This window comes from Stegostoma tigrinum, chromosome 22, assembly GCF_030684315.1.
Source record: "Stegostoma tigrinum isolate sSteTig4 chromosome 22, sSteTig4.hap1, whole genome shotgun sequence".
NCBI lineage: Eukaryota > Metazoa > Chordata > Chondrichthyes > Orectolobiformes > Stegostomatidae > Stegostoma > Stegostoma tigrinum.
Genome location: NC_081375.1, coordinates 52,615,974 through 52,637,748, shown reverse-complemented (window position 1 = coordinate 52,637,748; position 21,775 = coordinate 52,615,974). Strand labels below are relative to the sequence as shown.

General features: G+C 47.2%; 1 protein-coding gene across 2 annotated transcripts; it reads left to right on the top strand.

The window, feature by feature from the left end:
• Positions 1-1,385: 1,385 nt before the first annotated feature.
• LOC125463696 (tripartite motif-containing protein 16-like protein) lies at positions 1,386-19,526 on the top strand. 2 transcript variants are annotated; one of them, XM_048555287.2, is made up of 5 exons: positions 1,386-2,921; positions 5,499-5,690; positions 12,572-12,752; positions 15,724-15,816; positions 16,790-19,526. In XM_048555287.2, exons 1-5 carry the CDS (start codon positions 2,916-2,918, stop codon positions 17,356-17,358), a joined length of 1,041 nt encoding a protein of 346 aa, XP_048411244.1. In that variant the 5' UTR covers positions 1,386-2,915; the 3' UTR covers positions 17,359-19,526. The 2 variants fall into 2 exon arrangements, with proteins under 2 accessions (XP_048411244.1, XP_048411243.1); XM_048555286.2 differs by having other exon boundaries at positions 1,391-2,921; positions 5,499-5,732.
• The last annotated feature ends 2,249 nt before the right edge of the window (positions 19,527-21,775 follow it).

Sequence of the window (21,775 nt, the reverse complement as noted above, 5' to 3'; positions counted from 1 at the left end):
CCCTCCCCCCCCAACACACCCCCTTCCCCCCAACACACCCCCTTCCCCCCCTCCCCCCAACACACCCCTTCCCCCCTCCCCCCAACACACCCCCTTCCCCCCCCTCCCCCAACACACCCTCTTCCCCCAACACTCCCCCTCCCCCCAACACTCCCCCTCCCCCCAACACACCCCCTCCCCCCAACACACCCCCTCCCCCCAACACACCCCCTCCTCCCCCTCCCCCCAACACACCCCCTCCTCCCCCTCCCCCCAACACACCCCCTCCTCCCCCTCCCCCCAACACACCCCCTCCCCCCAACACACCCCCTCCTCCCCCCTCCCCCCAACACACCCCTCCTCCCCCTCCCCCAACACACCCCCTCCCCTCCCCCCAACACACCCCCTCCTCCCCCTCCCCCCCAACACACCCCCTCCTCCCCCCAACACACTGACACACACACACACCCCTCCTCCCCCCCCGACACACACCTCCTCCCCCCCAACACACACCTCCTCCCCCCCCGCAACACACCGACACACACACCACCCCCCCCCTACCTTTGTGGGACAGCCTAGGATCCAGACAGCATCAAGTGGTGACAGAGAGAGATGAGGATTTTTTTTTCTCTCAGAGGGAACTGGAAGTCTTTACCCCAAAAGAAAAGGGCCCAGGGGCCAGTGATCCCTCACTCCCTCCCAACTTCTCCTCCCTTCCAATATCCCCCCTTTACCAACTCCCCCTCTCCTAATAACAACACCTCCCTCTACAATTCCACCCCCTCCCCAACACCTCCCTCTACCAATATCACCCCCTCCCCAACACCTCCCTCTGCCAGTACCAACCCCTCCCCCTCCCCAACACCTACCTCTACCAACTCCACCCCCTCCCCAACACCTCCCTCTACCAATACCTCCCTCTCCCCAACACCTCCCTCTGCCAACCCCACCCCCTCCCTAACACTTCCCTCTGCCAACACCATCCCCTCCCCAACACCTCCCTCTCCCCAACACCTCCCTCTCCCCAACACCTCCCTCTCCCCAACACCTCCCTCTGCCAACACCTCCCCCTCCCCAACACCTCCCCCTCCCCAACACCTCCCCCTCCCCAACACCTCCCCCTCCCCAACACCTCCCTCTGCCAATACCACCCCCTCCCCAACACCTCCCTCTGCCAATACCACCCCCCCACCTCCCTCTGTCAATACCACCCCCCCACCTCCCTCTGTCAATACCACCCCCTCCCCAACATCGTCCCTCCCCAACACTCTGCCTCTCCCAATACCAACATCCCAACTGCAACCCCCCCTCCCCCCGCAGGCTGTAAGACTTGGTTATAAAGTAATTTCAGGTCTGAAATAGCTTTTTAATCATTGAAAAGCAGAGCAGACTTGATGGGGCTGAATGGCCTACTTCTGCCCTTACACCTTGTTGTCTTGTTCGGCCTATTGTGACACCCCTCTGCCCCTCCTCACTCCTGATAGTGTTTCACTTGGTGGCATAGCATTGGGTAGGGACACATCTTCCTGTTGGAAAACAGTGCCCCCACCCAATGCCACCACAAACATGCCCCCCCCTACTCAGTTTGATGAAATTGTGGATTCATGGCCTTTCAGCCACACTGAGTACTTTTAGGGCTCAGGGTGAGAGGTTACATCAAGGACGATCTGTCCTCTTGGTAAGAAATGATCCCATGTTTTGGCACCATTTACTGAAAAGGCAGGGGGCACCTAGCCCTGTGTCCTAGGCAGAGTTTAAACATCAGCATTGTTAAAATAACAGGGCAGTAGCTGACGGGCTGAATGGCCCACTGCTCCTGTTCCATCAGCAAATATGGGTCAGAAACAGTGTGGGATTGGGGGAGTAGAAAAGCGATGCAACCTGTGATTGATGGAGTGTTCCTCATGAAATTCTGTCTCTCTCAGGCAATCGGAGAATGGGGGCAACGTCGGAGTTGGGGTGCACAGTGGGGCTGTTTACTCTGATTCATCATCCCTGTCATCAATATATGCCAGATTTGTTTGGGTCATTTTTACCTTTCATCCCAGTGTATTCTGAGCACTCAAACAAAATACTCCAATTGAAGCCAGGCCAATACTTCATAAAGATTAAACACAATTTCCCTGATATTCCTGTATCACTTCAAAAGTTCCACATTTTCCAAAATGTCTTCCCTATTTAAATAATTGCAAAGCACTGCAAATCTGGGACAAAAAGAGAAAGTGGTGAAGCAACTCAGCGGGTCTGTTTGTGTGTTTACTAAGGAGTTTGCATTTATATAACACCTTTCACGACCCTGGGTTGCCCTGAGGAACTTCACAATGAAAACTATTGGTCGTTAAAGTTGTAACTTCAATTTTTTTTTGTTCACAGAGAATGGACGTTGCTGACTTTGCCATTGTTTATTGTCCCTGGAGAAGGTGGTGGTGAGCTGCCTTCCTGAACGGCCACAGTTCACGCAGGATAGTTGCACCCACAGTGTTGCTGGGAGGGTGTTGCAGGATTTTGTAACATAGCAAATACAGCAGTCCGGTGCCACCCATCAACATGCCACAAACAGCAAAATGATAATGACCAGAAAATGTATTTTAGTGAGACTGGTTGTGGGATAAATATTGGCCGCAAGGATAGGGAGTGTTCCCCGGCTGTCCTTCCAATACAGCCATAGGATCTTCAATGTCTAGCTGATAGTGCAGACAGGGCTCAGGTTAATCTCTAGTCAACCCTACTCCTCCTTTGGGCCACACTGCTACATTAGTGCAGACAAAGTGCTGAAACCTTGACGCTATCCAAGGAGCCAAGGTTAGAAATGATTAATTGATTTACTTTTTAATCCAAACTTTTAGAAGGAGCTCATAGCAAAGCACGAGGAGGTGAGGCAACAAGTAAGGAAGACAGAAGAGTTAATCGATAGCCTCAAACAGCAGAAGATTTCCATGAAGGTAATGACAATTTCTGATATCTGGGATTATGAGGAAAGATTAGACAGGCTGGGACTGAGAAGAATGAGAGGGGATCTTAATTGAGACATATCAGATCTTAAAAGGACTTGTGAAACATGACAGGGTCAGAAAAGATTTACAAGGATGTTGCCAGGGTTGGAGGGTTTTAGCGACAGGGAGAGACTGAATAGGCTGGGGCTATTTTCCCTGGAGCATCGGAGACTGAGGAGTGACCTTATAGAGGTTTATAAAATCATGAGGGGCATAGAGAGGGTGAATAGCCAAGGTCTTTTCCCCCAGGGTAGAGGAGTTCAGAACTAGAGGGTTTATGGTGAGAAGGGAAGGATTTAAAAAGGGCGAAACGGGGCAACTTTTTCACGCACAGGGTGGTAATTATATGGAATGAGCTGCCAGAGGAAGTGGTGGAGACTGGTACAATTATAACATTTAAAAGGCATCTGGATGGGTATATGAATAGGAAGGGTTTAGAGGGATATGGGACAAATGCTGGCACATGAGATTAGATTAGTTTAGGATAACCTGGTCGGCATGAACGAGTTGGACCGAAGGGTCTGTTTCTGTGATATTCTGTGATTTGATAGGGTGGATTCTGAAATGATGTTTCCCTGCACCGGAGAGACTAGACTAAGGGACATACTTAAAAAACTAGGAATTGCTGGCTTGATATCCCTGGGTCACACAGATTTTCCTTTCTTTATATTTTGGGACAAATTATTTTCTGAAGCCCAAGGTACGTTGCTTGACAGACCAGTGACTTTTTATTTTGCATGGCATCCCAACAGTGAGGAAACAGGCCATTCAGCCCCCAAGTCCACACCACCCCTCCAAAGGGCATCCCACCCAGGCTCATTCTCCTGCCCCTGAATTTCCCCATGTCCAACCCACCTAACCCACACATCACTAGATACTACAGGCGATTTCCCACGGCCATTCCACCCTAACCTGCACATCTTTGGACTGTGGGAGGAAAGCGGAGCACCCGGAGGAAACCCACGCAGACACGGGGAGAATGTGCAAAATCCAAATGGGCAGTCGCCTGAGGGCGGTCGAATCCAGAACTCTGGCGTTGTGTGGCAGCAGTGCTAACCACTGAGCCACCGTGCTGCCCAGCTGAAGCGGGAATTAAAAGATGTGTTCCTTTCGACCTTCCTTCTTAAATGGCGACACGTATTTGGTCGGTTTTGGCTTGTACAAAGGTAGTCACTGTTTGGGAAAGGCTGGCACTATATACATAGCTCGAGATAACAAGGTGTGGAGCTGGATGAACAGAGCAGGCCAAGCAGCATCAGAGGAGCAGGAAGGCTGACGTTTCAGAGCTAGACCCTTCTTCAGAAAAAAAATGGTCTAGACCCAAAACGTCAGCCTTTCTGCTCCTCTGATGCTGCTTGGCCTGCTGTGTTCATCCAGCTCCACACCTTGTTATCTCAGATTCTCCAGCATCTGCATCTTTCATTATCTCATATCAATAGCCTCCCAATTTGTGGAAGTGCAGTTTAAACAGGGATTTCCACACTTATCTTCTGAACTGAGAATGGTTACAATGGTGTTCATTAAGGGGTGTAAGTGTTAGTTAGACTGTCATTTATTGCCTATCACTAATTGCTCAGAGGTCAATTACTTTGGGTCTGGAGTCACATGTAGGCCAGACCAGGTAAGGATAGCAGATTTCCTTCCCTGAAGGACGTTCGTGAACCAGATGGGTTTTTATAACAATCGACAATGGTTACTTGGTCATCATTAGGGTTCCTCAGTGGCTCAGTGGTTAGCACTGCTTCCTCACAGTGCGGGGGGACCCAGGTTCGATTCCACCCTCGGGCGACTGTCTGTGGGGGGTTTGCACATTCTTCCTGTGTCTGCATGTGTTTCCTTCCACAGTCCAAAGGTGTGCAGATTAGGGTGGAATGGCCATGGGAAATGCAAAGATAAGGATCATTCTATTGGCAGCTGGTGAAATTTGAAATTTAGAATTTAAAAGTAGGCTTGTCTAAGCATAGAATCCCCACAGTGTGGAAGCAGGCCACTCAGCCCATCGGGTTGATACCAACCTTCTGAAGAGCATCTCACCCAAACCCACCCCATCCTGTTAACCCTGCATTCCCCGTGGCTAACCCACCTAGCCTGCATACCTTTGGACAGTGGGAGGAAACGCACGCAGACACGGGAAGGACGTGCAAACTCTACACGGACAGTTGCCTGAGGGCTGAATCGAACGCAGGTCCCTGGTGCTGTGAGGCAGCAGTGCTAACCACTGAGCCACTCTGGTGAGGTTTGAGCTCATGTCTCAAGAATATTAACCGGGGAGTCTGGATTACCAGTCTGATGGCATTATCACTGCCTCGCACCTCACCAATGGCTGCTCCAACACTGCAGCACTCCCTGAGCCTTGCACTGGGAGTGTGTGACGTGAAGGGGAAGGTGCTGCCACCAGAGTTGGAGCTCATACTATAATGGGAGCAGGCTGGTGATGTTGGGGCGAGGGGAGATGTTGTCAATATTTGGAATGGGCGGTAGTCTTTGGGAGATTCTGTCAGTGGGGTTTGTTTGCTGTGATTTCAGGACTGTGCTTCTCGGGCACAAACAAACTACACCAGCAAGTTTGAGATGCTGAAGCAGGAGTTGGAGCAGGTTCATGCTAAGGTATTGCAGTACATAAGGAGTGAAGAACAGCTCGCGCTGGAGCAGGCTGACAGTGCACTGGAGAGACTGGAGGAGAAATATGCCGTGCTGAGGGAGACCAGTCTGAAGCTGGTGAGCACGCTAAAGAGTAATGACCCTCTGCAGATCTTACAGGTACAGTGGGTCCACACCTACATTGTTTGAATTGCATTGACACTGACACATTCTGTTTCTCCACTCACCAGTAACTCCTCTTGTTCATTCTCAGGGTTTTGGCTGTAATTAACGAAGGCAGTAGTTTTTCCTCATTCCTAGATGTCATGTTTTTATTCTGGTCTGACATAGCCTGAAGTTGCAGGTGCAATCTTGAGTTTCTGCACCGTGGAGTTTGAGAGAGCGCATTCACCTACAGAACATGGAACAATTAGGAACAGGCCCTTTGGCCAATGGTGTCGTGTCAAAAATGAAGCCAAATTTCTGAAGAAGGGTCTAGCCCGAAACATCTGCTCTCCTGCTTCTCTGATGCTGCTTGGCCTGCTGTGTTCATCCAGCTCCACACCGTGTTATCTCAGCCAAATTAAACTAATCCCTTCTGCCTGCCTTTGGTCCGATCCTTGCACATTTATGTGCCTATGTAAAAGACTCTTAAACACCTCTATTATATCTGCACCCCCCCATCACCCCGGCAGTGGTTTTAACTATCTCCCCTCGCCTTAAATGCATGTCCCACATGGGCTCCAAATTAACTTCTCAAATATTTGAGAGACAAAGAGGACATTCGGAATAATTAAGCTCAAGATCATTGATCAAATATGGAGTGTCATAGAGGCATACAGCACAGAAGCAGATCTTTCAGTCCAACCATTCCATGCTGACCATAATCCCAAACTGAACTTGTCACACCTGCCTGCGTTTGGCCCATATCCCTCCAAACATTTCATATCCACCTACTTACCTAAATGTCTTGTAAGCATTGTAACTGTACCCACATCCATCTCTTCCACTGGACGCTCATTCCACACACGAACCGCTCTGTGTAAAAAAAAACTTCCTCCTCTCACCTTAAAACTATGCCCCTGGTCTTGAAATCCCCCACCTTAGGGAGGAGACACCTGCCATTCACCCTATGTATACTCTTCATTATTTTACAAACCTCTATAATGCCACTCCTCAACCTCTGATGCTCCAGTGGAAAGCAGTGCCAGTCTATCCAGTCTCCCCTTGTAACTCCTTATATTCCACACCTGGCAACATCATGGTAAATCTCTTCTGAACCCTCCCCAGCTTAATAATATTCTTCCTATAATAGGGGCACCAGAACAGAACACAGTACTTCAGAAGAGGCCTCACCAATGTCCTGTACAACCTCAACATGACTTCCCAACTCCTATACTCAAAGGTCAGAGCAATGAAGGCAAGTGTGCTAAACGAGAGACATCCAGGCAGGATAGAAATGTAAAAAGAGAAAATTGTTTGAAAGAGTAAAATAGAATAAAGAGATAATGAGAGAAGGAAAGGAGAAACAGATTGTAAAGGGGATACTCGAAAGGAGAGAACAAGAGTGATAGAAGTAGACAGGAGGAGGGTAGAGGGAGGGAGGGTAACAGGGAGACATGGATGGGGGTGTGGTGATGGACAGGGTTGGAAACAGAGAAAGAGGTAACAAAGGAGAGACCAGGAATGGTAAAAGGGACAGAGAAAGCAAGGGCAGGAGCTTGGAAAGGAGAGCGGGGAAAAGGAAGAGAAACAAAACTGAGAAAGTGGAGCCAAAGTGAGTGCAACAACCAGCAGGATGAAGGGCACAGTGTGGGATAGAGAACTTACAGCTGAATACTGATGGAGCAGAGCCTCATCAGACAGGGATCGGGAATTTGGGTTCAGCCATTAGCAATGGGTGATTTCTCTGTCACCGTTCCCTTTGTTACATGAATGGACATGATCTCTGACCCCATACAGTTCACAGGATTGTAAATGGCATCCTGCACATTCTAATTGCAAGAAAAGCCAAGTAAGTGCCGAGAAGTGATTTTACACGTTTCTAACCCTTCTTCTCTCACACGATCACTGAAGCAGCTGTTAATCATGTGTTGGAGTTTGGAACTGAAATGATGCCATGGTGATCACTTTCTGTTACACTCAGTTTTGAAGCTCAGTTTGATAGGAAGAAGACACTGTCACTTCTGTATTCCAGGCTCACTACGTTTCATACTCTTTCCTCAACAGCTTTGTCATCGACTTGATGCAAGTTAGTAATGAGCTCGCAATAATTATTGTGTTAATCATCTAACTCTCTGAAGGAGGATATGCTGCTAAAAAGCTATTATTAAAGACTAAATTCTCTGGGTCCCAGTTAGGGAAGTACGTATGGGGAAATTGGGCTGTTAGCTGAGCCTGTTCTCGGGAGAACGAAGAGGAATGGAGATGGATGATGAATGCAGAGAGTGGTGCGTGTGTGGTATGAGGGAGGGTGTGTGCTGGTGCAGTTACAATGTTTAAAAGACATTTAGATAAGGAGATGAATAAGAAATGTTTGGAAGGATAGGGGTTAAGCACAGGCAGGTGTGACTAGTTTAGTTTGGGATTATGGCCAGCATGGACTGGTTGGACTGAAGGGCCTGTTTCCACGTTGTATGACTCTATGTATATAATAAAAATCCCAGCTCTAACTCACATGGGAGAGGGCTGGTTGGAACAGAATCATCTGTAAATTGAGCTCGGTAACACTAGTGCTTCCCATCTGGGAGAGGCCTTTAGAGCATGGACAGCTTATTTCAAAAGGACGTGGCACATATTAGGGGTATCTAAGAGGCACGTGAGATGAAAGAACATAGAGGGGGCATTAGGAATCACAAGAGCTTGTGGGATGGATGGGAATGAGGGCTTGAGAACTTTCTATGCCCCGTAGCTTGCAAAATGTTGCCCTGGGAACCATGAGTGCAGTTTTGACATACAGATGGTGTACTAGGCACATTTTGACAACTTGCATCACAGTGTAGCTACCTAACCACTCAATACCACTTCCCTACCAGGAGAGTTTTTTTGTGCCAGTACATAGATAGACCTATTAGAGATGGGGCAGTGGTAGACCTTACGGGAGGGGAATGAAGCCAGTCAAGTGTTTGGAGTTTCGGTGGGTGAGCATTTTGGGAGTAGTGACCATAACTCTAAGTTTCAAAGTCATTATGGAAAGAGATAAGGATAGTGTGGAAGCTAAGTGTCTAATTTGGGGTAAGGTCAATTTTAATACCATTAGACACGATCTGATGGACATAGCAGTTACTTACAAGCCAGGTTACATTTAGAAAGTGGGAGTTGTTTAAAAGTAGTTTAGTGATAATTCAGGGCCAACATGTCCCTCTAAGAGTGAAGGGCAAGTGCAGTGTGTCCATGGAACCCTGGATGGTGGGGGAGATTGAGAGTTTTGTAGAGAAAAAGAAGGAGGTATACATCAGGTACAACACAGTAAAAGCAGGGAGGTCCCTGAGAAATACACAGAGTGTAGGAGCTGCTTACAAAGGAAATTAGGAGGGCAAAGAGAGGCCATAAAATAGCTTTTGTACTTGGGATCAAGAAAAACCCCAGCTAAGTCTATCAATCACAGGACAGGAGTGTCAAAAATTTAAAATTCCCGGTGCATAATTCAACCAATTGTGTGCTTATTGCTCACTTAATTATCAGTATCAATTGTGTTCAGTTTATATTAATTTATGTAATGTCTTATTACAGATCTCTGAAATGTCCAACACGCATTGAATCATAAATACTGGAAGAACTGCGGATGCTGTAAATCAGGACTAAAAACAGAAATTGCTGGAAAAGCTCAGCAGGTCTGTCAGCATCTGTGAAGAACAAAATCCGAGTTAACGTTTCAGGTCTGGTCCTGAGGGAGGATCACCGGACCCGAAATGTTAGCTCTGATTTTTTCTTTGCAGAAGCTGCCAGAGCTGCTGAGCTTGTCCAGCAACTTCTGTTTTTATTACGCGTGGAATCATTCTTTTAATGTCAGAAATGTCGGTGTGTAGCAAAGCCCTAGAGTCAGTAGTACGACCAGATATTATCCTTTATTATATATTTCCACATATGTCAGGACTGACTGATCTGTTCACTGATTTAAGCACATCCTTGCCTTTTAAGGCTTGTGTTAAGCTTGGCTTTGAAAGTCCAGAAGAGGCAAAACAGTGTAGAGCTGGATGAACACAGCAGGCCAGGCAGCATCAGAGGAGCAGGAAGGCTGACGTTTCAGGTCGGGATTCAGCGTCTGTGGTTCTTGCTGTCTCTGAGCTTTCTAGAAAAGTTGTTTTTGAGTTTCAGCTTTCCTCAGGTGTATTTGAACTTGGCTTGCGTGAATGATAGCCAGAAACGCATGGAGTTAGTTGCAGGTTCAATTGAACAACACCCAGGCCTAAGAACTGTCAACGACAGGCCCTGAGCTGCCAGCCTGAATCACCACCAGTGATGTGTAAAAACTGCAATTGCTGGGATTGTGAAAGGTCTGGACCAGGAAATTTGATTCAGGATATTGCATGAGGCTAGATTCCCAAAGCTGTGCAGGGAATGAGTCAGTGTAGGAGGAGCAATACGTCCCAGAAAGCACCTTTTGTAATGTTACGGCAAGAGTTTATCTTCTTAACTTCCCTGTGCTTCTGCTGACAATTAGAAAATGCAGGAAATGCAGCGTCAGTGGGGAGAGAAACAGAGTTAAAGTGTCAGGTCAGTGACCTTACATCACAGCTGCACAGTCATAGAGATGCTCAGCCTTTTAACTGCATGTTTAGCCAGAGCACAAGATTTGGAAAATAAACTTAAGAGAACTAACTGTGATGGGAGATGTTTTTCTCCCAGGGGATGTGGTCTTCTCCGGTTGGGTCAGCGATCGTGTTTCTCTTTAAATTTCTCTCCAGTAGTTGGTGGAGTGTGACCCCCTTGAATGTTGGGGTGTATTGGCACCCACAATGCAGTTAGGGAGGGTTTTGACCCCAATGACATCGAAGGATCAGTGATATATTAGTAATTCAGGATGGTGAGTTCCCCTGCGGCTTGCTGCTTCAAGGACCCCCTTCACTTTCTGTGCGAATCTGACTTATCCCACCTGGATTCCAACCTCACTTTCACCCTTCATATTCTAAGTCCACCTACAACCATATTCATCCGTCCTTTTCCTGCTCTCGCAATGTTTCCTTCACTTTTACTTGCATTTAAAACCTGCTCGAAGCTGATCCTTGTTGTAGGAATTCAAAGGTGCTCAGGCTTAATGAGTGGAAAGTATTTCAATGTGTAGGAGGATAACAACAGCTCATTAATGCTATCATCTATTACTTAAAAGCCTGGGAATGAGTATTGAAAATGCCTTGGTGTCACGACTGAATGATTGCAGGTGTTCTGCTGTACAGTTTTTGATCAGTCACTCAGTTACAAAGGTTTATTTGACAAGCTGTTTCTTTAATTACATTTGTCTCCACTACTTTACACTCTTCCCTCATCTGCTCCCTCTTAATGAGATTGTTAGATAGTTTTCGTGTCTGAACTGGCCAGTCACTTGAGTTTTACACAATCCCCACAAGCTAGTCTCTCCTTCAGTGCACAAGTATTTCTGGATCGGTGAGAGATAGGGAAGTGTTGATGTCAAAGGGATCTGTGTGTCCTTGTTCACGAGTCACTGAGTGTTGACATGAAAGTACAGCAAGCAATTAGGAAGGAAAATGGTGCATCATAAAATTGCTACAATGTGTAAGCAGGTTAGTTTCTACACTTTCTGTTTGAGGAGACGCATCCCACCCAGACCCACCCCATAACCCTGCATTTCCCATGGCTAACCCACCTAAGCCTGCAAATTCTGGGACACTATGGGTAATTTAGCATGGCCAGTCCACCCTAACCTGCACACCTTTGGACTATGGGAGGAAACTAGAACACAGATGTGGGAAAAATGTGCAAACTCCACACAGCAGTTGTCTGAGGGTGGAATTGAACTCAGGTACCTGACACTGAGAGGCAGCAGTGATGACCACTTGGCCACCACGCGTTGGCCTCCATCACAAGAGGGTTCAAGTACAGGAGTAACCGCCCTTGACTGCAGCTGTATCAGACCTTGGTGAGCCCACACCTGGAGTACCATGTGCTGTTTTAGTTTCCTTACCCAGAGCAGGACCTACTCGCCTTTGAGTGAGTTTAACAAGGGTTCACAGGATTGATTGCTGGGATGGTGGGTTTGTCCTGGGAGGAGAAAACAGGGAGAGGGAACCTGTATTCTCTCAAGGAGAATGAGAGATGATCTTGTCGAGACATACAAGTTTCTTACAGTGTTGAGGCAGGGTCTGTCCCACTCTGTGGAGTCTAAAACCAGGGGACACCATCCCAGAGTAAGTATAAAGCATTTAGGATGGATATAGGGATAAATTTCTTCACTCAGAGGGTGTGAATCTTTGGAACACTCTGTCCCAGAGAGCTATGGAGCCTGATGTATGTCTACATCAGAGATTGATAGTTTTCTAAATATTTAAAACATCAATGGAAATGGAGAAAAGTGTGAGAAAATAGTGTTGAGCTAGAAGAAGCCATGATCTTGTTGAATGGTGGAGTAGGCTCGAGGGGCTGAATGGCCTACTCTTGCTCAGATATTCCTGTGACCCCTGTGTCTCTATCTCTAAAGCCCAGGATTCCTTAAGTACTTCCTTGACCTGACACCTGACCTCAACTTGCCCTGACTTTCCATCACATCTCCTGTTTCTGCAAGGCCTATCGAGTTGTACCTTTGTTTTATATTGCCTGACCTCCTTCATCCTACTGGGGTGTGTCTCTTCACATCTGTAAGTGTCACATTTCATCTGTCTCTGTGTCATTTCTCCAGACCGTCCGTGATTGCTTCCAGACCATCACTCAACTCCTCACCACTCCTGACTTGGTGTTGTCAGCAAATTTAGAAATTGTGCCCGTACTTTGGGACATTCCGTGATTGTGGAGGGATGTGAAAGGAATTTTTTGGTTTGCTAAGTGTGTGATGTCTCCCTTCTTAGTTCCCTCAGGAGATTTACCCCTTGAATAAAAGACTGCAGGACATAGTGCTGCCTTCCTCGGACCTCTCAATAGAGAACAAGCTACAAGGAGTGAGAAGGGCCTTGGAGCAGATTTCCATCCTGACCTATCAGGACCTACAAGCCTGCTTCAGACCACCGTCAGAATCAGTGGATGTTTTAGGTGGGGAACACTTTGGATTTCTGCCTTTCTCTATTCTTCCCCAGAATGCTTACCCAGTCTTTGTTTGCTGGAAGGAAAATGGGGGTCAGTAAGGGAGGGTCTAAGGGGAGGGGTTCAGTGGGGGTGAGTTAGTGGTGGGGTGGTTGATTAGGAAGGGGTTCATTGGGGAAGGTCAAGGGGTGGGGGTGTCAGTCGGATAGGATCAGTGGGGCTCAGTGGGATAGGGCTGGTGCGGGTAAGTGGGTGGCGCTCAGAAGGATAGGCCCTGTGGGAGTCAGTGGAGGGGGGGGGGGTGGTCAGTGGGATAGGATCAGTGGGATATGGTCAGTGGGTGGGGTCAGTGGGATAGGGTGTTTAGGGTGGTTTGTGAGATGGGGTCAGTGGTGTAGGTTCGGTGGGGTCAGTGGTTAGTGGTTCGCTGGTAGGGGGCTTCAGTGGGCAAGGTCAATGGGTTGGGGGGGTCAGTGTGGTAGGGTCAGTGGGGATCAGTGGTGGGGGGGGTTCAATGGAAGAGGTCAGTGAGTGGATGCAGTGGAATAGGGTCAGTGGTGGGGGTTGGGGGTCAGTGGTAGGGAGTTCAGTGAGTGGGGGTCAATAGGATGGGGTCAGTGGTAGGGAGTTCAGTGAGTGGAGGTCAATAAGATGAGGACAGTGAGGTGTCAGTGGTAGGGGTTCAGTTGGGGAGGTCAGAGGGCGGGGGTCAGTTGGTAGAGGGTTCTGTGGGAGAGGTCTGGGAAGTGGGGTCAGTGAAGTGGGGTCAATGGGGTTTTGGTGGGTGGGGTGTCAGTGGTAGGGGGTTTAAACTTAATAACCTTCAAAGAAAAACCTAGAAGATCAAAACAAGTAACTTTGGAAGTCAGTGTGGCTGTACAAATTAAATGAGAAATTCCTGAGGAATTGTGGAGGTGAGTCAGTGATAATGAGCAATATAATATGGGGTTTTGATGGTTTGGGTGCGTGACCTGTATTCTGTGATACAAACTGGCCAGTGTATTCCCAGAATAATCTATTTTTACTTATGATTTACAGTTTTGCAGTTCTCCATACTTCCACAATGATGGAAATAAAATTACCAATGAATGAATAATGTGGTAGCAGTGATGTATGAAAAGAGATCAGATCAGTTACGACTATGTTCACTGGAGTTTAGAAGAATGAGAGACAATCTCATAGAAATCTATAAAATTCCAATTGGATTAGACAGAATAAATACAGGATGTTCCTAGTGATCAGGGGTCACAGTTTAAGGATTAAAAATTAGGCCATTTTGCGTTCAGATGAGGAGAAATTTCTTCACCCAGAGAGTGATGAATCTGGAATTTTCTGCCACAGAAGGTAGTAGAGGCCAGAACATTGAATGGTTTCTAGAAGCAGTTAGATACCGTTCTTAGGGTTAAAGGGGTTAAAGGATATGGGGAGAAGGAGGAACAGGGGCTTGAGTTGGATGTTCAGTCCTGATTACATTGAATGGTGGAGCAGGCTTGAAGGGCTGAATGGCCTATTCCTGCTCCTGCTTTCTATGTTTCTAAATGTCTCAATGGTTAGAGTCTTAATGATGAGGCAGAGCCACGACCAAGAAGGAAGCAAGTTCTGAACTCCTGATCTCACTCGTTTGAGGGATGTCCTAGCCCAAATGCCCAAAGACCAGTAGGTCAAGAACCAGCCTGTATGCTAACACTAAGACCCATGACAGAAGTTCATGGTCCTGAGGAGACATCACCTTTGACTTAGGGGCAGCCAACAAATGACGCATCTGCTCCAGTTCACAATCCTCCAATGTATAGGAGGATAGGATTCTTGGCAGCGTGGAGGAACAGAGGGATCTTGGTGTGCAGATACATAGATCCCTTAAAATGGCCACCCAAGTGGACAGGGTTGTTAAGAAAGCATATGGTGTCTTGGCTTTCATTAACAGGGGGATTGAGTTTAAGAGTCGAGAGATCTTGTTGCAGCTCTATAAAACTTTGGTTAGACCGCACTTGGAATACTGCGTCCAGTTCTGGGCGCCCTATTATAGGAAAGATGTGGATGCTTTGGAGAGGGTTCAGAGGAGGTTTACCAGGATGCTGCCTGGACTGGAGGGCTTATCTTATGAAGAGAGGTTGACTGAGCTCGGTCTCTTTTCATTGGAGAAAAGGAGGAGGAGAGGGGACCTAATTGAGGTAAACAAGATAATGAGAGGCATAGATAGAGTTGATAGCCAGAGACTATTTCCCAGGGCAGAAATGGCTAGCACGAGGGGTCATAGTTTTAAGTTGGTTGGTGGAAAGTATAGAGGGGATGTCAGAGGCAGGTTCTTTACGCAGAGAGTTGTGAGAGCGTGGAATGCGTTGCCAGCAGCAGTTGTGGAAGCAAGGTCATTGGGGTCATTTAAGAGACTGCTGGACATGTATATGGTCACAGAAATTTGAGGGTGCATACATGAGGATCAATGGTCAGCACAACATTGTGGGCTGAAGGGCCTGTTCTGTGCTGTACTGTTCTGTGTTCTATGTTCTATGTATCTGTCATTCCTCTCATTGTTAAATGTTGAGCAAGGCTTGACCATAAGCGTTTGTGCCTTCGGTTACCGCAATCTGAGATCTGAATTCCTTCCCTACATCTGTCCGCCTCTCCAGCCCACTTTCCTCCGCTATGTAACTCCATAAAACCTACCACTTTGAACAAAAGTTTGATTACATCTCCCTGTGTGGCTCTGGGCCATGTTTTATTTAATGGTCATAAGTAGTACGGTTTCATTATATTAAAGGTGCCTTATGAGTATGTATTTTATGCTAAAATTTGGGCACAAATGGTGCATAAATATCCATGGTAGACATAAAGTCAACGCATGATCTCAGTAGCTGTTTGCTTGGATTTAATTTCTGCTGCTTTGTGTCCTCCGGATTTCACTGCACACACAACGTAACGGGGCTGGTTAGCACGTCTGTAAAAGTGACCTTTATCATTGTGACAAATTTCTTCGGTACAGAGTCCGTTTCGACTGACAAAGGTGATCCTGTGAAACCTGTCATGCTTCAGCCACTCCGAACGAATCTGCACATCAGAGAACCATTCCTACAGTGTTAGTGCAAATTATTTACTTCTGCGCCGATCGAGTATTGCACATAAATATTGTAGCATTAAAATCCAGCTAATACCCGTCTTCGGAATTCAGAAATGCACTTCCAAACATTTGCGATTGCAGATCTACAAAACGTTCTCATTATTCAGCAGAATAAGGGTCACATTCTGTGTAACTGTAAAGGGCCATTGCTTAATCAGGGTAAAAGTTTATTTCTTCATCTCTTCATGGGAGCTGGATGTTTGTAGTGAGACCAGCAAGAGTTGACAATCCCTAAATGCCCTTGAGCTGAGTGGCTTGCATGTTTCATGTAGGCCAGACAAGATTAATGCCAGAAGATTTCCTTCCCTAAATGATATTAGCGAGACAGATTGTGAGATGATTGCATTATGGTACTTGCCAGTGAAACTAGTTTTCAGTTACAGATTTATTAATTGAACTTAAATTCTGCCACCTGCCGTGGAGAGATGTGAACCATATCCCCCAGCCTCTGAATTGCTAATTCAGTGACATTGCCACCATCTCTCTGTCTCCCCAGCCACAAACTGTACTGAGTTACAGAGTCACACAGCATGGGAACAGACCCTTCTGCCCAACCTGTCCATGCTGACTATAATCCCAAACTAAAGTAGTTACACCTGCCTGCACTTGGAAAATATCCCTCCAAACCTTTCTATTCATGAATTTATCCAAATTTCTTTTAAACTATGTCACTGTACCCACATCCACCACTTCCTCTGGAAGTTCGCTCCACACACAAACCCCTCTCTGTGTTCAAAAATTGCCCGTGATGTCTTTTAACATTTTTTCTCCTCTCACCTTAATAGTATGCCTCTGGTCTTCAAATCCCCTAGCCTAGGGAAAAGACACCCGCCGTCCACCTTACCTATACCCATTGTTACTGTTTGTTCAGAGCAGAGTGGAGCATTACTGACAGTTATATAAATTCCCAATCACCTGTCTGCCTCTGCAGGGTGCTCGCGGCTGAGTTTTGATGTCAACACAGCACACCGATTCCTCTCCCTGTCCAAAGGAAACCGGCGAGTTTCCCACAAGGACACACAGAAGTACCCGACGCACACTGACCGCTTCGAGAAGGAGTGGCAGGTGATGTGCCGTGAGAGTTTCAGCAGTGGCCAGCATTACTGGGAGGTGCTGATCAGCAGTCAGTGGGTCTACCTCGGAGTTACTTACAGAAAAATCGGCAGACGGGATGCTTCCGCCTTGATCGGCAGGAACAGTGTCTCCTGGGCCCTGCAACTCTTCGACAAGAGCTATTCAGCTTGGCACGACAACCAGGAGGTCAAACTGCAGCCAGCAGCCTACAGTCGGATTGGGGTCCACCTGGACTACGCCGCCGGGACCCTGACATTTTACGGCATCACCGATAGCATGACTCGGATCCACACTTTCCAGTCAGTCTTTACTGAGCCGTTGTACCCTGTCATTTGGGTGGGGGAGGATGTTGTTGTGACACTCTGCTGCCTCCGTGAGGATAGAGGCTCCTTCTCCGCAACAACACGGGATGGCTTTGGGAAATAAAATAAAGGCATTTACATAGAGCACCTTCCACGATGCCAGGATGTCCCAAAGCATTCCACAGCCAACCAAGTCCTTTCCAAGTCCTCTCGCACTGCAGGAAACATGGCAGCAGAGCAAAGGAAGATCCCAGAAATAGCTGCATGATGCTGTCAGATAATTTTGTGACGTGGGGGATACAAATTGGCTCTGACATCCCCTTGTTTTGCTAAATAGGACCTGCGTGATCCTTCGGTGTTGATTTGAGAGAGAGGGGAGTTTGTGCCCCAGCTCTGTGTAGGTGCGATGTGATTCATGACTTTTGGGCTATTTTGGTGGGGTTCTTGTGAGGTGGTTTTGTCGGGGGGGACGGGGGTGTTCCCTGGACCTTCTGACAGTTGATCTCATTACTTTGGCGTTGCACCTAACAGTAAAGAGGTTTGTGTTGGAGGAATGCACCTTGTGGTAGCATGGGATTTTCTTAATAGCCATCCCAAGCCTTGATTTGGGACCTTGTAAAGTGGGAACTCGTGACTGGAAAGGTGTGAGAAGAAACTGTCCAGATTCCGATGACAATGGAGAAAGCTGACTGAGTCACCACCTTGCCTCAGCCATCCCGATTAAACATTGGCTTCAGTTAGAGTGCAGAAGCACCTATTCATGTGGATTAGATTAGATTCCCTACAGTGTGGACGCAGGCCCTTCGGCCCAACAAGCCCACACCGCCCCTTGCAGCATCTCACCCAGACGCATCCCCCTATAACCCACACACCCGTGAACATTACGGGCAATTTCCCGCGGCCAATCCACCTTGCCTGCACATCTTTGGACTGTGGGAGGAAAGCCACGCTGACACGGGGAGAATGTGCAAACTCCACGCAGGCAGTCGCCCGAGGCTGGAATCGAACCTGGGTCCCTGATGCTGTGAGGCTGCAGTGCTAACCACTGAGCCACCGTTCTGCCTTCAATAGAGTTGGATTGGGTGCTGGCTGGGGGGCAATCAGGTTTGTTTGACAGGTCAACTCATAATAGATCCTTCAGTCCAACCAGTCCATGCCAACTGTAATCCCAAACTAAACTAGTCCCACCTGCCTGCACTTGGCGTCTTTCCATCCAAAATTTTTTATTGATGTCTTTATCTAAATGTCTCTTAAACGTTGTAACTGTGCCTGCATCCACCACTTCCTCTAGAAGTTCATTCCATTCACGAATCACACGCTGTGGAAAAACATTGTCCCTCATGTTGCAGTTGTACAGGACTTCGGTTCGGCCACATTTGGAATACTGCGTAGAGTTCTGGTCACCACTTTACCAAAAGGATGTGGATGCTTTGGAGAGGGTGCAGAGGAAGTTCGCCAGGATGTTGCCTGGTATGGAGGGCGCTAGCTATGAAGAGAGGTTGAGTAGATTAGGATTATTTTCATTAGAAAGATGGAGATTGAAAGGGTACCTGATTGAGATCTACAGAATCATGAGGGGTATAGACAGGGTGGATAGCAAAAATTTTTTTCCCAGAGTGGGGTACTCAATTATGAGGGGCCATGAGTTCAAAGTGAGAGGAGGAAAGTTTAAGGGAGATATGCGAGGAAAGTTCTTTATGCAGAGGGTGGTGGGTGCCTGGAACGCGTTGCCAGCGGAGGTGGTAGATGCAGACACGATAGTGTCTTTTAAGATGTATCTAGACAGGTACATGGATGAGCAGGGAACAAAGGGATACAGACTCTTAGAAAATAGATGACAGGTTTAGACAGAGGATCTCGATCGGCGCAGGCTTGGAGGGCCAAAGGGCCTGTTCCTGTGCTGTAATTTTCTTTGTTCTCATGTCTTTTTAAATCTTTCTCCTTTCACTTTAAAAATATGCCCCTTAGTCTTGAAATCCCCCACCTGAGGGAAAAGACACCCGCCATTCACCTTACCTGTAACCATTATTATTTTATAAACTTCTATAAAGTCACCCCTCAACCTCCTATACTAGTGATAAAATTCCCAGCAAAGAGATAACATCTTCTGCTGTTAAACAGGACACGAAGAGGGTACGGGACTAGCAGCCAGAGTTGGAAGTCAGTGTGCAGCAAGGTTTTGTAGCTAAAAGTTGCAAAGAATCCAAAAGAAAAGGAGGGTCTTGCTATATTTTTCTCGCAATTGAATGAAAGAAATGATGTATATCCATAACTCCTGCTCTGTATGTTCACACACTGTTGTTAATAAACCTAATGATTGATATCCAGTTTCATCTCTTGAAAGTCTTTTCTGGTGACTGAAAGATTGCCGAAGGGTTTACGTCCGAAGGGTTTACGTGCTCAAGGCATGGTGTCGAGTTCCAATCACAAGCAGTAGTCGCTGTGTTATGCTACAGGTAATAAAAGAAGTGCTTGTAATTATATATCGCTCTTCACAACCACTGACATCCGAAAGTACTTCACTTGTAGTCACAGTTACAGGGGATACCACAGCCATTTAGTGCAAACTCCCACAAACAGCAAAAGAAACGTATGTTTGTGCAATTCTTGAGAGATAAGTATTGACCAAGACACCAGTGAGAGTGCCCTTGATAATACGGTGTGGAGCTGGATGAACACAGCAGCCCAGGCAGCATCAGAGGAGCAGGAAAGCTGACGTTTTGGATCAGGACCCATCTTTTGAAGAATGGTGCCGACCCGAAATGTCAGCTTTCCTGCTACTCTGATGCTGCCTGGTGCGCTGTGTACCTCCAGCTCTGCACTGTGTTATCTCAGACTCCAGCATCGGCAGTTCCTACTATCTTTGAGGGAGTGCTCCCTTGCTATTTGAAAACTGCCATGGGAACTTTTCTAACCTTATGAGACGGCAGATTTGGATTTGGTTTAATGTGCCTTCTGAAAGGGGGCACTAGAAACAGTGCAGTGCTCCTTTAACCCTGCGCTGGTATGACAGCAGCCTGACAGACAGAGAGAGACAGAGTGCTAACACAGCTGTTGAGTGTATAAAACACTTGTGTAACTATGCATTCTCGCTCTCTCTCACACAAATTCTGTACCACACCTACACTGAACATGTTGCATTGGCGTGTCTAATTTTGCAAAGTGTGAGCAATCTTAAATCAACAACAGTTCTCAGGATGGCATTACCCTTTCCTGCCTGACTTGCGTGCTTAGGCCACAGATAGTTCAGTTGCCCCTCTCTCTGTCTCCGCTTGGCCAAGCAGGGAGGGCCTGTGACAGGAGAGTGATTTACTGTTTTGTGACAACATCTGACGAAGATTCTCGAGAATCAAAGCCTTCGACTGTTGCCACTGCCTTTTCCCAACTGTGAGGGCCCAGATCCCCTTTCAGAGTGGTATCAGGCAGATGATTCGCAGAGAGAATGCAGGTCGAGGGAGCACAGGAACGACAATTCATGATTATACAGCACCTCCAGTGGGGTCAAGGATCCCCAGTCACTTTACAGGAGTGTTATAAAGCTGCATCTCCCATCACCACATTGGGACAGGAAGTTTGTGCTGTTGCTGTCAGGATGTGCATCTGGAACTAAAGGCATGTGTGCTACATCAGGCTTGCAGCAAACTTACATTCATACTCCTTCTGCCCACTCTAATCCCCACTCCAGTCCTGCCCAACTCACTGCCAAACTCCCTATTCTACAGCCACTCCACTCTAGTGTCCAGCTCCAATATGATCCCCATTTGCACCGCCCCTTATACATTGCCCAGCCCTGCTCAGCGCAGTGACCAGTACAGTGACCGGAATGCCAAGGCAGATTGTGTCCAGGTGCAAGTCTATGTCTCTGTAATGTCCCAGTTTTGAATCTGCATGACAATACAATTGTGAGATGTCATTAGTTACTGAACCATTGGGAAACTCACTTTGTAATAGTTAGGGCCATCATGATGTTACTGAAACAACCCGGGCCATCACACAAGCCAACCTCCCAGCCACGGACTCCATCTACCCTTCTCGTCATTGCAGAAAAGCAGCTAACATTGTCGAAGAGCCCTCCCACCCCAGTTATACTCTCTTCCGTCAGGCAGAAGACACAAAACACACATACCAACAGGTTCAAGAACAGCTTTTTCCTTCCTGTTATTAGACTGAATTGACCTCTCAAATTTCAAATCTAATGTTGACCTTGCCTTTATATCCCTCCTGTACAACTGTAACTCTGCATGCCTCACTCTGTTCGAACTGCTGATGATCTGTATGTCTTTGTATGTTATGATCTGCCTGTACTGCTTGCAAAACAAAACTTTTCACTGTACACGTGACAACAATGAATCAAATTCAAAGGTGGCACCACTGGCCGTGAGCTCCCAGGGACTGCTTGGGCAGTGATCATGGAGGAGGTAGAGGAGGAATGTTATAACAGAAACTATTTTAACACCACGCCACAATGAGATGTTGGGGATCACAACCAAAGGCTTGGTTAAAAAGAAGAGATTTTATGAATGTTTTGTAGAGGTGGGGAA